Below are 15,822 nucleotides of genomic sequence, written 5' to 3'. Positions count from 1 at the left end.
GCATCTTCACAGAAAGGTAGTTTTCAAATCTCCATACCGCCATTGCATGGCACCAGTCAAAATCCTCCACTAGGAAATGTCCAGAACCACAGAAGCCCTAATGAGGTGAAGCTGATCATCCTTGGTACATCTTGACAGGCCCTTTGAAAGCGACTAAGGTGTAGAACAGATCTAAAGGGACATTTCAAATAGGTGAAAGTCACGTGGTACGTTAAAGTTGGTATTTATACTTGTAGAATACTACACACTGTTGCAAGATCAACACACGGGGTAACACCACAGGTGCTTGGGGCATCATCACTCTTTAACCCCTGTGAATATCGAGCCATGTAACATGCTACACAGCTTGAGTTTTCCTTGTACAGTACTGCCATCTGCTGCATTTTGACATTATGACCAGCAGCAGTGGAGAACCCACCTTCCTTATGTGTGTGTGCACACACATGCACTAAAATTAGAAAATAAAAGATAATAAGTCCACTCAAAAGTATATGCCTTGTGCCATAACTTTCTGTTTCTTTAATTTTGCAAGTAGCACTCTGTGGCATCATCTGCAGAAATATTTCAACAGGTGCAAAAGGGCAGAAACTGCTGTTCAGAAATTTGCTTACATTTCCCATCATGCAAGCTTGTGCATTACAAATCTTTTTTAATTTCCTGATTTTGTGAACAAATGCAAACTAAAACAGTCAATCATTCTAGTTTGCGACACACAGCATGAATCCCACTTTCTAGTTATTCTTTGGGCTCACTTGTTAAAAATTAATCATCCTAACGTTAGAAAACCTCCTCTTGAGAGCTATATATAAAAGCTGAGCAAACTCCTTTTCTGGCTGGTCCGAAAGTAGTGGAATACCAGACATTATTACAGTTAGTTTCACTAACCTAAGTTCCATCCCACTACTAACTTTGACTGGTCTTTTCCCCCACCCCTTTTTTGGTTTTTTAAATAACCAGTTTTATAAACAAGGATCATAGGAATAAATGATAAAAATAAATAGACCATGTCTTATGTCATTTGTTTGTCACAAAAATAGCACAATAAATTTACCATAATATCTACAGCATATGGTTCAATGTGTAAGTTTTTGAATCATAAACTGGTTTTAATAAAAACAAAAACAAAGGGGAAACAGGATAGAACAGATTTAACAGGTAACATTCAACATTACATAGCTAAACCCTTTGTGGTTGGCTTAGAATAAGTATGAAAGATAGTCATTTTTCCTTTTATGTTACCAATGAAACAATATAAAGTTAGTCTATTGATGAACGTGGAGGGCGGGGGGGGGGGGAGTTCAAAGTGAAGAGGTTTTGCGAGACTCTGGAGGTCACCTCCGGGGGTGAAGAAGTCAGCAAGAGAATCACAGCTCCTGCTGAGGCTGCGGAGATGGTAACTCAGAGCTGCTGCCTTCCCTGCTGTTTTGCTGCATAAGCAGCGCTGCCGAGTGACCTGGGCAGGGGGCATGGAGGTCCCTCTGGGCCTGGAAAGCACCAGCTGGGCTGCGGGAGTTGCCAGGAGGAAGCGCAGGAGGCGCCACCCAATAGCCTTCGGGACTCCACTCCACCCTGACTGACTCCTGAGCCTTTCCTTCTCCTGAAGATATCTGGCAAGGCGGTGGATTTTTCCTTTCTCGCCAATGAATCGAGCCAGCAGCGGAGCTTTTCCTTCTCCTGGATGCAAGGCAGGGGTCCGCTAGAATGCAGGGCAGATCTGGAGCGCTGCCCCGGCAGCAGGGCGAGACGGAGGCGCCAGGGGGCGCTGCGGGCAACGCGGCCTCCTGGCGAAGCCGACTTCCGCCCGGTGGTGGGCGGGGCCGGGGGAGCCGCAGAGCTACGAAACAGAGAGAGAGGGGTCCCGGCCCGCCCTGCGCCGGGCACTTCCGGGCTCACGCTGCCTTCCATCCACGCGGAGACAGGCGCGATGCTGCGCGGGGGGGGGGGCGTTGAATATCGATGCCGGAGGAAGGGGGGCAGCTCGGAGGCCCGTCTCCCTCCTGGGGGAGGCACCCCCGCTTGAAAGCAGGGCTGGTCCCGGAGCCCCCAGGCAAGCCGGCTCGGAGCAGGGCTCTCTCCTGGCAGGGAGGACCACCAACACAACACGGGTGCTGACCCTCCACACGTGCCGAGGAGGAAGCGAGCAGGGGAGATGGCAATGCTGTCCTCGTTGTGCGGAGCTGGAGTAGCCTTCACGTCTCGTGTGGACGGAAGGAGAGCCATTCTGAGTCTCCCTCTTCCCCGAGGCTCTTCGCATCCGTCTGTCTCAGGAGACAATGGAGTGCGCCTTCGGGGGTGACTCCGGGCTGTGTGCCTGGAGGTCCTGGGCTGCCCAGAGGACAAGATCTCTCTTGATCCTCTGACCTGGTCCAAAGGGAAGCAGATCAATACATTGGGCATGTTATGTATTGGGTGATCCGTTTTCCTGAGCTTGAGTCTGGACTAAGGATTCGGAGCTGCTGTGTTCTGATTCCATACAGGATGTTCAATCACAGAACTTTTCAGGATTTGGGCCTCTGCCATTGGCCCTCGAACTCTTGAGTTGTGATTCGCAGGTTGGAAGTTAAGACAGCCAATCACGTTGGAGGTGGGAGTGGCCCAGGCTTTCAGAAATGTATATAAGCAGTTGCTTTGCCTGTTTCCCAGTTATGTAGTTCAATAAAGGTTCTTGCTGTTATCACTGTCTTGCCATGTGGGAACCCACCTACACTTCAGGGCACCAGCTAGGCTGCAGGAGTTGCCAGAAGGAGGCAAACAAGTGGCTTGAGAGACAGGTGGTAAAGTAGCAGATAAAAAGGCAAATGGCCTTGGAAAGGTGAAAACCCCCAGAACAGAGGCCTCGTGGACCTTTTTTTCGTACTTTGCAATGGTGTTTTTTTACAGCAAAACCCAATCGTCAAGAGTAATCCAGTATTAAGTCCAGAAATCTGAACATGGCCCAGCAGTTTTGCATCCTGGTCCACCAAATATTAAGAATCCCAAGCAAGCAAAGTTTATCCTATTTCTTGTAGTGGCCGGTGCTTCACATGGTGCCTTACAAATAGTGCAAGCTTACTTTATTACGCCATGTCTGCACATTATTTCAGCCTTGCAATAAAAAGCATAAAGCCTGTTAGTGACTGATCTGCCTGTTTGGAGAGTCCAGCTTTTCTCTGATGTGCAAAGTTTGAGCACGGAGTCCTCCTCTCTGCTGGTACAACATCCTGTGCCTTGTTATAGGCAGCTTCCCGTCTCCCACACTGGATAAACCTTTCCAAAGTTTCAACAAAATTGTAAGGGACAAAGAGGCAAAATGTGGAAAACCACATAAACATAAGCACATGACTAGAGCACAAGAGCACCATTTCAAATGGCTAGTATGCCTTTATTCTGGTCATTTTTTATTTTTTACTGTTAATGATCCGTTACAGCCTCATAACAGGAACCTCTTTCGGCTGAAGAGCAAGGTTTTTTAAAATTCCCTAAATCTAGACCTTTAAGGACTTGCAGACCCAATTCAATAGGCAGCTTCCATTTTAAAATTTCAGTCTGCTAAAAGCTTTCCTATTCGACAAAACTCATGCAGGCAATTGAGATATTTTAAGACAGACCTCATCTCTGATTTTAAATTTTTTTCTTTTTACATGGCTTTTGTGTCACTGGTTTCAGCAGCTATTAATGAGGATATAACCAAAAGGCAAAGAGACACATCTGCAGCCTGCTCCTGGATCTCTGCTCCTGGGTGGGGAGATATTCCAGGAAGGGCTAGAATCTGCACTCATAATTTATTCACTTATGAGTATATATACCCTGCCTACTAACTGAAAGATGTGAAAGGGTGTGTGTGATTATAGCAAAACCAACCAGGAAAAGAAAAGAGTGCTCTGCAGTTATAAATTGATTTTATTTTGAAAATAATGCTATTATTAATCCTAGAAGGATAGGAGGAAAGCTTCAGAATTAGGCATTCAAGAAGCGTTTGTTAAATCCAAAACTTTTGCTATATAAAAAGGTGATAATGGAACTCCCTTGCATTGCTCCTTTAAAGCAAAAGCTTACCAACCTCTCTTCAAAGCCTGACACCTTCCCTGCATCTTCCATATAAATATATCTTTTAAAATTCTTCCAACCTTTTAAACCCCTGCAATTTTAACAGATTATGTGATTGTCATGTTTTGAGCTATTGCTTACAAGCTGTGTAACTTTATCTTTGCTTCTCTTTCTGCCAGGAAGGATTTTCTTTAAATGCTGCAAGCTGTAATTTTTATAATAGAGGAAACCGCCGCCCCCCATTTAAGTGTGTTCAATTCATGCACAACTGTGCGTATGCGTAGCACCAAAAACCCAATGGGGGAGAGACCTGAAGAGCCTCTACAAAACCCCAATGCACCTCCAGCCGACAAAGACTCCCTGGAGCCCAGAGGGCGTCCTCTTTAGGGTCTGGGAAAGAGCTCCTTGCAAGCTGAAGTCACAGCAGGGTGCCCCCCATTTTTGCACATTTCACTTATGCGTGCAGGGGACCAGAACGTTTCCCCCATGTAAACGGGGAGTCACCTGTACAGAATTTCTAAAAGGTTTTAGTGTTTTCATGCTGGGTCTTTACCGAGCAGTCATCTCTAACTAGAAGCCAGAAACACATAAGGATGCATTCAGTGACAAAGGCAAGCAGACTGCAGTCACAAGAGAAGCCCACGGGGGGGGGGGGCAGGGGGGAGGCAAGAGCTGAAAAAGCAGATGCAAAGGTATGAGAGAGGAGCCAGGAGGTGCACCCAGTGAGGAACTGGAGAGTGATGGCAGAGACCAGTGAGGAAGAAGATGTGTCTCAGCATCAAAAGCATCTGGAGGTGTTGGGCACAGGTGTGTAGAAACACAGGTGGCTTTGCCCCCACCGATGATGATCCTTCACAAGGTCCTGTAGCCCCTGGGCAGGAAAAGGGCTTCCTCCACCCCCCTTTCAAACCCCAACTCCCAATTAAGCCTTTGCTTAAGTCCTGTGCCACAATGTTTAGGAAGACCCTTGTGGTATCTCGGAGATTTTGTCCAGTGACTTCAGCAGTTCAGCCACCAGCTGCAGCTCTTTTGCGCCAGAGAGCAGCTGCCTGGAATGAAAGCAGGAAGTTGTTAGAAGGAAAGGGGGGGATGAATGTGAGAGTGACTGCTTAGGCCAGGAATTACTTATTTATAAAAATATTTGTATGACCACTGGATCATAAAGATTTATATCAAAGCAGTAAAGATTTATATCAAAGCAATAAAAACATAAAACCATACAATAAAAACCACAAAAAAGTTAAAAACAAACATCCATTAACCATTGTAGAAGGATGCATTCTAAATTGTCCATGGAGGCCTAGCAGAACAAAAATGTTTTCAGCAGGCGTTTAAAAGTTGGCATTGAAAAAGTTGGCTTGCTGAATCTCCAGTGGCAGAGAGTACCATAGGACTGGACCAAAGACAGTAAAGGCTCAGTTTCTTGTTGCTGTCAAATGAACCTCACCAACTAAGGAACACCCAACAGCCCTCCTGCAGATGATCTTGGTGATCAAGCTGGGGCATAAAGGTCTGGGATAGAAGAGTTCAGGGGCTCCCTGAGGCACCCTGGGCCTATTGAACCTGGCACAGCAATAAGTGGGCTTACTGGCAACTCCCTTATCCCCAACTGCACCCTTGGCAGGTTTTCAAGAAGGCCATGAAAGCATTTGGCTCAGAATAGAAGCTGGCCTACGCAGACATGGACATCTGAGTGAACTTTGGGGAACCTGGATAAAGTGGAGCAGAGACTGAGCTGCATTCCTAGCACACAATTCAAGAGAAGCCCAAGCTATTACTTCCATCTCTTTCGATTACAGATACAGGTAACTCCCATCCTGAATGGTAAGGGAAGTGCAGGGCTTGGGGGGGCCCTCTGCCAGGGTCCCAGCCCCCCCCCGCCTCCTCCTCAAAGCTGGGCAAGTACTTACAAGGCTTTGGCATGTCATACCGGTTGCAGACAGATCATTAAAAAAACACAATACTCCCCTAGTGACACATACGGGACTTAAAATACTGGGCTCCCTCTGTTTCCACCCAACTCGGACTTGTCCACACTGAACATCCGTGGCTCTGTGGGATTTCACACAGGAGGCCAGAAAATGCCAGAGGCAGAACTTGAGAGAGTCTGCCTGCAAAACTAGCCCTCTGCCCAATGAGCTACAGCCCTTCACAAGTTTGTCTTGATGGCAAGGGCTGAGGACTGAAACCATGCTTCGTTTTCAGGGGAAGGGTTGTAGCTCCACACGCAGAAGGTCTTGGGTTCCATTTCCAATGGAATCTGCGGGAGACCCCCTGCCTAAAACCCTGGAGAGCTGCTGCCAGTCAGTGTAGACAATACGAAGTTAGATGGACCAATGGTTCTGACTCTGCAGAAGGCAGCTTCCTACGTTTCTACCCTGTTCCCCTTTTTAACACATGGCTGCTGCTTTGAAGTTTCAGGGTCTTCAAGGAAGGGGCTTGTTGGGGGCTTGTGGAAGTCTGCTGGAGTTCATCACATCTCTCGCTGTGTGCTGGAGGCCCAGCAGAGTCTTCAGAGATGCCTCGGCTATGGGGAAAACTCCTCTCCCACACAGTTCAGAGGAACCAAGTGTTTCTTGTATCCACACGCAAGACGAATCTAAACACTACTGACTACTGTATTGGCCCGAATATAAGCCACATTTTTTTTTCCAAATTCCGACTGTGAAAAGTTAAAGTGTGGCTTAAATTCGTTACCTTACAAAAATTGGCTTTTACAATATCGCTGCTGAAACAGACATATGGCAAAATGGAACAATTTTTTATTATTATTGCCGATTTGCAAGCTTGAGACTGTTGTGCAATTAACCCACAGGATTTTATTCTACATTTGCCATTTACAGGTGTGAGTGCCTGCGGAATTGTAGCAACTGAATAGCGATTTCAGTGATTGTTTGGTAACTTTTGCTGGCTTGCAAGATCGAAGGCTTAAATTGGCTCAGAGTTACAATTCTACCAACCACAGCAATTTTCAGCCTGTAACCCAATTTTAAGGAAGCGGCTTATATTCGGGTATTGTCTTTTTTCCTACCCCCCCCCCCAAATTTTAAAGGTGCAGCTTATTTATGGGTATGGCTTATATTTGGGCCAGTATGGTACTATATAGTTTTTTAGGTCTCTGAATTAAAGATACATGTGGACAGAGAGATCTGCTAACACATGGTGCTGATAATGCCAAAGTTGCAGGTTCCCTCCCTGCATGGGACAGCTGCATACTCCTGTATTGCAGAGGGTTGGACTAGATGATCCTCAGGGTCCCTTCCAATTCTATGATTCTATGCTAGCTAATGCTACTGAGTAAAACCCATCCTCACAGACTCAGTCAAACAGGACCGGACAAGGAGAAGACAGAAGCAATGCCCTAGAGACTGTTATCCTTGTCTTCTCATTCCTGAAACAATGAGGGCGAATGTCTCTGCAAGTCATACCACTGACCGCTGATGTTGCTATGTTGCCTGGCACCTTATCTCAGAGTGTGTGTGTGTCTGTGTGTGTGTGTGTGTGTGTGTGTGGTGTGTGATGTGCTAACTCAAGGTCTGCACTGTGTCATTTAACTCATTTGTTTACATCACACAAGATGGCTCATCCATCTCTCGTTGAGTTGCAAGTTGACTGGGGTTCATGTAGATTTTAATCTACAGATGCCGGATGTTGAAATGTACCTGATGGATGGTTGGGACTTTGTGATGACGGCGAGGAGATTCTGCAAGGCAGCACTGGCATTTTGCTGCACTATGGCCAGGTTAGCCGAGTGGCTAGATTTCAAGGCTTCATTTTCTAACCTGTAGTTCTCCACCTGAACCTTTAAGGTAAAAAACAGGAGGGGGGGATACATCAGTGGCTCACCACCCCCAGCTACAGAGACATGTGGATAAAAAGCACAGAGGAGCTAGCTCAAAGGATCCTGGAGATGCCAGCAAGCAAGATTAGTTGAGAATGTTATTGCAAACAATGCAAGTCTGCTAAGCAGGTTTATTTTTTATTTTTTTAAAAAGGCATTTTTCACCCTGCTTTTTCTGCCAAAACGTGTATTTAAAGCCCTTGGCTTCCCTCAAAGCATCCTGGGAACTGTAGTTAACCCCAAAGAACTATAACCCCTAGCACCCTTAAACTACGTTTCCCAGGATTCTTTGGGAGAAGCCAGGTGCTTTGAATTTATGGCATGTAGCTAGCCACACACACAACACGTGGTCTGGGCAAGTTTTCTGGCAAAGGAGTTCAGCCGTGTCTCGCCTTCAACCTGCAATGTCTCCTCAGTCTCATAAACAGAACAGGAGAAGCGCCTGGGGGCTGGGTCAGGCCAGGGGTCCGTCTGGTTCCTCATCCTGTTCTCACAGGGGCCAACCAAATGCTCATGATGGGAAACCCGCAAGCAAGAGCCAAGTTTCCCCTCTCGCCCTTTCCAGCAACTGGGATTCAGAAGCTGCCTCTGCCATCCTGGCTAGAAGCCAGCTTAGTCCTCCCCTCCTCCCTGTATCGGTCTAATCCTCTTTTGGAGCCCTCCAGGTGGGTGACCCTCATGGCCTCTTGCAGGAGAGTCCCCCAGTCTAACTCTCCACCCTCCTCAGCTTTGCCTTAGCAGGTGCTCAGAAACACAAATGTTTGGCTTTTAAAAAGGACTGAGAAGAAAAGGAGACCCAACGGAGGAGGCCCCCAGGCCGTACCTGGAGGAGGCTGTTGTGCTGCTTCAGCTTCACAGTGCTGGTTTCAGCCTTCATGGCCCGTTTCTGGAATAGAGAAGAGCAGGGCTGGTCACTGGAGCCGGAAGAATAAAAGGGGGGGCGGGGAGACCCTGAGGTCCCGCTATCTGTCAGAGGCAGTAGGCCTCTCACAACCAGCCGCCTGGAGCCACATGCCCTCCTTGTAGGCTTTCCCGGGGGGGGGGGGGAGCAGCGTCCCACCAGAGTCTAGGAGCAGAATCCCCCCACCTGCTCGCTGTTATGAGTCAGCTTCCATTACAGATGGATCACATTCCCGTTTCGCACAGCTTTCCAGGGGCCACACGCAGGACCAGAGGAAAGAGTGCAGAGCAGCTGAGATAAAGTTGACCTTTTGTGCAGTTGGCATCTTTCTCCAGGCCCTCAGAAGGCAGCCTTCTCTCAAGGACACCGTCCAGGCTGGCAGAAGCCCTCAAAGGGGCAGGAAGTAAGGCTGATTTGGGGGTGGCCTGTGGAGGGTCTTTGGGGCTGGCAGCCTCTCCACGAGCTGCTGGGAGGAGCTGCCCATTGCCCCACCACCACCAAGAGATGGGTCAAGCGAGGGGGGCAGGTAGAGAGATCTGCTTCCATCTGAGATCTCAGAAACAAATTGAGAATAACAGAGACCACTGTCCCCTACAAACCAGGTGTATTATTCAGCAGTTGAGACACAGGGAAGAGTGCCCATTACAGAGCCATCCCAGGGCTAGGAGGGCCACGGTCTTCCTCCCCTGGCAGGCCAGACTCACCGCCATCAGCTCAAGGTTCTCCTCCACCTGCTGCACCATCGCCTCCAAGTCCCGCGTCTCCTTCTCCTCTTTCTGCCGACTCTCCTCCAGGGTCCTTTCCAGCTGCTTGATTCTAGTTTACAAAAGGCAACAGCAGGGAATCAAGCATTGCCTTGGGGGGGGGGCTCCCTAGCTCAGCAATTCCCAAACTTTTGGGGGCCACCACCTCCTTGCTTCCATATATTCCTCCCCCCTCGGTGCCCCCTACCCTATAAACAGGATCATTCAGAATAGTGGTTTGCACAGCGCACTAAGGTAACAGCACAAAAAAAGTTCAAAACAGTAACAATTTATTGCACCTTCATCCAAAATCAAATTAAAACTATTTAAAACAAATTAACAATTGAAGCTTTTAAACAAAACAGATTTGCTGCCTCCTCCTTGCCTCTTAGCCCCCCCCCCCATCTCACTGCCTCCCAGCGGGATTGGCCATTTTAGTAATCACCTTAGCTGATAAAGGACCAATTCAATTAGTATAAATTTGCAAGAGCATAGCAATACTTTGCAAGTGTGAAAGCCATCATCTCAGAAGAGATGACTCTCCCCCCGCAGGCCCATTCAAGGCAAGAGAAAATGACTCTTCAAGAGATTCAAAAAAATTGCAGGTGCAAATATTAAGGACTTATATTAAAAATAATACTATATGTGCTGCTCAATTGATTGGGAACACGTTTTAAGATGACTTAAAGGCATTCTTAATCAATGAATCCAAGTGACTGATTCACTGTTGAAGTCATAACAAAAATACTTTTCGAGGTTTGTTTTTTTGTTTTTTTTAAGGGCTTGTTATTTAGCTATGTTGGAGGAATTTTTTTGCAAGAAACACAGTATGTGTACCTCTCTGCCTGACTCTCAGAAACTGCTTGAAGATGGCTGATCTTACTCCTAAACTTGGAATTTTCTTCTTTTAACTGCAAAAGGAAGAGCAAAAGAAATACCTAATTGAACAAATGTTTGCCTCGTATATCAGTAGCAAAGTTGTTTGGATGAGACAATGTGTATTTTGGGATAAAGAAAAACATGAATATCCAAATTTTTGGTCAAGGACCCAGGTTTGACTCTGTTTGCTCTGTCTGCAAAATTAAAGGGATTTTGAATTATTAGGGGGGGAAAAGGAACCAAGGAAGAATCCAGAGTTCATGGAGCCCAGAGGGCCAGTATGAAGTCAGGATGTTGAAGGTGCCTTTAGGGTAGCCATATTTCAAACAAACCAAGACATATCAGGAATTTTCCTGATGTATGGCAAGCCTACTTTAAGACACCAAAACCCCATCTCTCCACAACCAGGTTCCTGGCTGGGATCCACACCAGTACAGGGCCTCCAAGTAGCCTTTGAGCAGTCCCTGGGGCGAGTTTCAAAAGTGTGTGTGATTTGGGGGAAGTGGGGAGTGGAACAACTCTCACTGTTAATTAGAACAACCTTCTGATGTTTTTAAATACTAGTTTACAACAGTCTTGTTAATAATTTTAATGTTTATTGTAAGCTACTCATAAGATTTGTTACATTCAAGAGGCATATGAATAAAACAAAAAATTAATGGGGGGGGGGGAGATACTGCTCCTCCCGAAAAGCCTGAGGTGAACACAGGCCCCTGGGGGCCCATATGGTCCAGCCTACACAGAGGCCCCAATGGAAAGCCCACAAGCGGGGCCTGAGTGCAACAGCAACTCTTCAGCTGTGCTCCCACCAGCTGGCATTCCGGGGTAGACTGCCCCTGGGCAGGGAGGCTCCTGCTATCCCACTAAACCAGGCATAGGCAAACTCAGCCCTCCAGATGTTTTGAGACTACAAGTCCCATCATCCCTGACCACTGGTCCTGTTAGCTAGGGGTGATGGGAGTTGTAGTCCCAAAACATCTGGAGGGTCGAGTTTGCCTATGCCTGCACTAAATGTTCATATGGAGAGCTAAGCTGGATTGGCCCAAAGGGAGCCCATCTGGTCCCGCCTCCTGTCCTCACAGTGGCCAACCAAGATGCCGCAACGAGAAGCCCCAAAACAGGACTGGCGCAAGAGCTCAGAAGCATTACTGCCTCCAACAGGGGCGGCGGCAAAAATAAATTGGGTGGCAGGAATTAAGAAGGGCTACAGAACACTTCCTTCCCTTGCCCAGCCTGGGACTTGAGAACCTCGAAGCAGACCCATTTGCCAGGGAGCAATCCTGGCCTCCCAGCTCATTCAGGAGACGTGGAAGGAGGAGCATTAGGAAGAGACCCAAGCAGCCTACAATTCAGATTCCCATCTTCCTCACTTCTTCATAAGTTGGCTGGCAAGGAGGCAGATAAAGGCTGTCCCCCCCGGCAGCTCCATCCACAGGCAAGCTCTGGTCCTCCTTGACCCCCAGCTTCCACGGAGTAAACCTCTGGAACTCAGACAGGTCAGAGGGATTGCAGCAGAGAGAGTCACAGGTGCTGTCCAAGGAGGTGCTGGGCATCCTGCCCAGGTGGGCCTCTTCAACGGCTGATGGCTGGTAGGTGCTGCTCCATTCACTGTCCTCGTCTTCATCCTCCAGCGAGGAGTTAGTTGCCATTGGGTTCGGGGGAAACAGCTTGTGGAAGGCCACATCCAAAGACCCAGGGGATGAGGTGCTGTCGTCCAGGAGGAGTGAGAACCTGGAGGAATCCTAAAATGTCAAAGGGGGGAAATCTGTTCTCAGCCTAGGGAAGAGCCTTGGGATACTTCAAAAACGCAGCCCATCACTCAGGAAAAGAAACCCATGGATACCTGACTGTAGTTGCTTAAGAGCAGCCCAGAGAGAAGCGGCTCCGCTGCAGCTCCCAAACACCGTGTGTGTGTGTGTGTGTGTGTGTGTGTGTGTGTGTGTCTCACTCTCCCCTCTCCCCTGCCTTTGACTCCCAGAGGGGGCTGTAAGGGCCTGCCTGAGCCTGAGGGGGTACAGGCAGAACAGGCACAGCTTTCCCACCGCTGGAGGAGGAGGGGGGAAAGGAGGAGCTATGCAGGACAGCAGCGACCCCCCTCACCGCGCAGCCCCTTGGCACATGGGGCAGGTCTCTCCTCCCGCCCCCCCTTTCCTCCGCCAGTAGCCTTCTCTTTGCAGAGCCACTACTCTTCCCACCTGTGGCGCAGGAAAGAGGAAGGCCCGTGAGTGTGGGGAGGTGTGGGAGGTTCCTCCGGGGGGGGGGGACTCAGCCACTTGCCCCCTTGATTCCTGGTGCCCCCCATCGCCCGCTTTGCCCCCCAGGCCTTACCTTGGGGCTGCTGGTGCTTGACCCCAAGGAGGCCAGGGCAACATCGCTCAGCCCCTTTGCTTCCTCCAGGACAGGGGCTGCCAAATACTGGTTCTTGCTCCGCACAAACTCCTTGAAGGAGAAGGGGTTGGCCTCTTCCTCCTCAGGTGCAATGGAAGATCCAACTGGAGGAGGAAGCCAAGGAAGGAAGGAAGCCTTACAAACAGGGGAAGGAATAAGAGGGAAGATCTGGGACTGGGGGGGGGGGCAATGCCCAGCCCCACCCCAGGGATGCTCATTTTGCTTACAGCTGCAAACACACACCTGCCTTGACTATGATAAGGGCGACTTTTATGGCTCCCCCTGGAAAAAACAGGAGAGACGCCTAGCAGTTAGAGCAAGGGTCAGCAAACTTTTTCACCGTCCCTCAGACCTTGTGGGGGACCGGACTATTTTTTTGGGGGGGGGATGAACGAATTCCTATGCCCCACAAATAACCCAGAGATGCATTTTAAATAAAAGCACACATTCTACTCATGTAAAAACACACTGATTTCCGGACTGTCTGCGGGCCAGATTTAGAAGGCGACTGGGCCGGATCTGGCCCCTGGGCCTTAGGTTGCCCACCCATGAGTCAGAGCTTCAGGCTCGGGCCTGGAGAGAGATTCTGGTGGAGTCCCCAAGGGGCATGGCCTGGGGAGCCTCACCTACCTCACAGGGCTGCTGTTGTGGGGATTCAGTGGGGAGAACCGCCCTGGGGTTTTGGAAGAAGGGTGCTGTACTAATTTAATTAGTTAATAATGAAAATAATGCCCCCTTTAACTCCCTGGGAATACAAAAGCAGTCAAAAGCAAAGGACTAGGCCCAGAGGGGACTTCCTCCTCCTCTCTCACGCAGGAGCCTCGGCTGCCACTTTCCTCTCAAGCGCTTTTTACGACAAAGACCCTCGTTGTTCTTGCCGAGGCAGCGCTCCCGGCAGCCACTCCTGAGCCGCTTCCAAGGGAGGCGCTCTGCACGCGCTCAGGAGCACCGCCCTCCGAGCTCTGCTCCTGACCCTCTTCTCTCCCGCCCAAGGCGCAAGGCGCTCTGCCCACGCTCAGAGTCCTACCAGCGGGGCCCGCCCGGGGCTGCTGGCGCCCGAAGGAGGCTTCGCCCGCGGCGGGAGGGCGGCCGGGCCCCGCCATGGAGTCGCGCCGAGGGAGCCCCGCCCCCCCTTCCCGGGCTCTAGCCGAGGAGGCGCTTCCGGGCGGGAGGGAGAGCCAAGAAAGGGCAGAGTCGCACGCGCGGGCCACAACTTCCGGCACTCCTTCGGCACTTTCTCTCGAGGACGCGCGTCAAGCACGACCCGCCCCCCCCGGCTGCTGCTGGGAACTGTAGTTTGTTCCGTGTCGCAGGAAGGACTGCGGAAGCAAGGGGCTTTCAAGCCCGCCGCAGCCCCGCCCGGCAAGCGAGGGGGAGAAGGTGCTGCATCCTCCGGGAAAGGCCACGTGGAGCTGGAAGGGGCCCCGGGGCCCCTAATCCAGCCCCGGCAAGGAGCAGTGGAAACAGGATCAAATCTCTTTTCTGATGAGAGCAGCTTTTGCATCTCATTTGGAAACCAAGGACCCAGAGTCTGGAGGAAGAATGGGGAGGCACACAATGCCAGATGCTTGAAGTCTAGTGTGAAGTTTCCACAGTCTGTGTTGATTTGGGGAGCCATGTCATCAGCTGGTGTTGGTCCACTGTGCTTCATTAAGTCCAGAGTCAACGCAGCCATCTACCAGGAGATTTTGGAGCACTTCATGCTTCCTTCCACAGTCGAGCTTTATGGGGATGCTGATTTCATTTTTCAGCAGGACTTTGTCACCTGCCCACACTGCCAAAAGTACCAAAACCTGGTTCAATGCCCATGAGATTACTGTGCTTGATTGCCCAGCAAACTCGCCTGACCTGAACCCCATAGAGAATCTACGGGGCACTGCCAAGAGAAAGATGAGAGACATGAGACCGAGCAATGCAGAAGAGCTGAAGGCTGCTATTGAAGCTTCCTGGTCTTCCATAACACCTCAGCAGTGCCACAGGCTGATAGCATCCATGCCACACCGCATTGAGGCAGTAATTGATGCAAAAGGATCCCAAACCAAGTACTGAGTACATGTGCATGCTTCTACTTCTCAGAGGTCCAATATTGCTCTATTTGCAGTCCTTGTTTTGCTGATTTCATTTAATATTCTAATTTTCTGAGATAGTTAATTTGGGGTTTTCATCAGCTGTATGCAATGATCATCACAATAACAAATAAAGGTTTGACATATCTCGCTTTGCATGTCATGAGTCTATCTCATATATTAGTTTCACCTTTTAAGTTGAATTACTGAAATAAATGAACTTTTCCACGATATTCTAATTTTCTGAGTTTCACCTGTAACCTCCCGTATTCTATTTTATCGAACACTGCTTCAGTGACTTTTTGTTGCGAAGAGGTTTATAAATCTGCAAATGCGCCTTTACATGGGCTTATTTCAAAACGCTGTCAATGGTTTAGAATCATAGTTCAGGAGTCCTCTTCTATGCTCATATGCTTGCCCAAGTACCAAACTCCAGAACGCTGCTTTAAAGAAACAAAATCCAATTTCTTCCTATGTCACACACTGGCCTTTAGAATGCCACCGTGGTCCATCTTCGATTTTGAGGACTTTTGTGCCCCTGTGTGCATCTTCACAGAAAGGTAGTTTTCAAATCTCCATACCGCCATTGCATGGCACCAGTCAAAATCCTCCACTAGGAAATGTCCAGAACCACAGAAGCCCTAATGAGGTGAAGCTGATCATCCTTGGTACATCTTGACAGGCCCTTTGAAAGCGACTAAGGTGTAGAACAGATCTAAAGGGACATTTCAAATAGGTGAAAGTCACGTGGTACGTTAAAGTTGGTATTTATACTTGTAGAATACTACACACTGTTGCAAGATCAACACACGGGGTAACACCACAGGTGCTTGGGGCATCATCACTCTTTAACCCCTGTGAATATCGAGCCATGTAACATGCTACACAGCTTGAGTTTTCCTTGTACAGTACTGCCATCTGCTGCATTTTGACATTATGACCAGCAGCAGTGGAGAACCCACCTTCCTTATGTGTGTG

At 49.0% G+C, this 15,822-nt stretch overlaps 1 protein-coding gene across 2 annotated transcripts; it reads right to left on the bottom strand.

The window, feature by feature from the left end:
• Positions 1 to 3,861: 3,861 nt before the first annotated feature.
• On the bottom strand, positions 3,862 to 13,973 carry LOC310745496 (endosome-associated-trafficking regulator 1-like). 2 transcript variants are annotated; one of them, XM_083578197.1, is made up of 8 exons: positions 13,806 to 13,973; positions 12,719 to 12,882; positions 11,761 to 12,132; positions 10,349 to 10,422; positions 9,473 to 9,584; positions 8,691 to 8,753; positions 7,689 to 7,828; positions 3,862 to 5,075 (listed from the first exon to the last, which is right to left on the bottom strand). In XM_083578197.1, the coding sequence occupies exons 1-8, from the start codon at positions 13,879 to 13,881 to the stop codon at positions 4,982 to 4,984; spliced, it is 1,095 nt and encodes a 364-aa protein (XP_083434323.1). In that variant the 5' UTR covers positions 13,882 to 13,973; the 3' UTR covers positions 3,862 to 4,981. The 2 variants fall into 2 exon arrangements, with proteins under 2 accessions (XP_083434323.1, XP_083434324.1); XM_083578198.1 differs by lacking the exon at positions 7,689 to 7,828 and having other exon boundaries at positions 13,806 to 13,955.
• Between the last annotated feature and the right edge of the window lie 1,849 nt (positions 13,974 to 15,822).

The sequence above is a fragment of the Podarcis filfolensis genome (genome assembly GCF_964270895.1).
Source record: "Podarcis filfolensis genome assembly, chromosome: 12".
In the NCBI taxonomy this organism is placed as follows: Eukaryota; Metazoa; Chordata; class Lepidosauria; order Squamata; family Lacertidae; genus Podarcis; species Podarcis filfolensis.
This window is presented reverse-complemented; position numbering and strand designations above follow the sequence as displayed.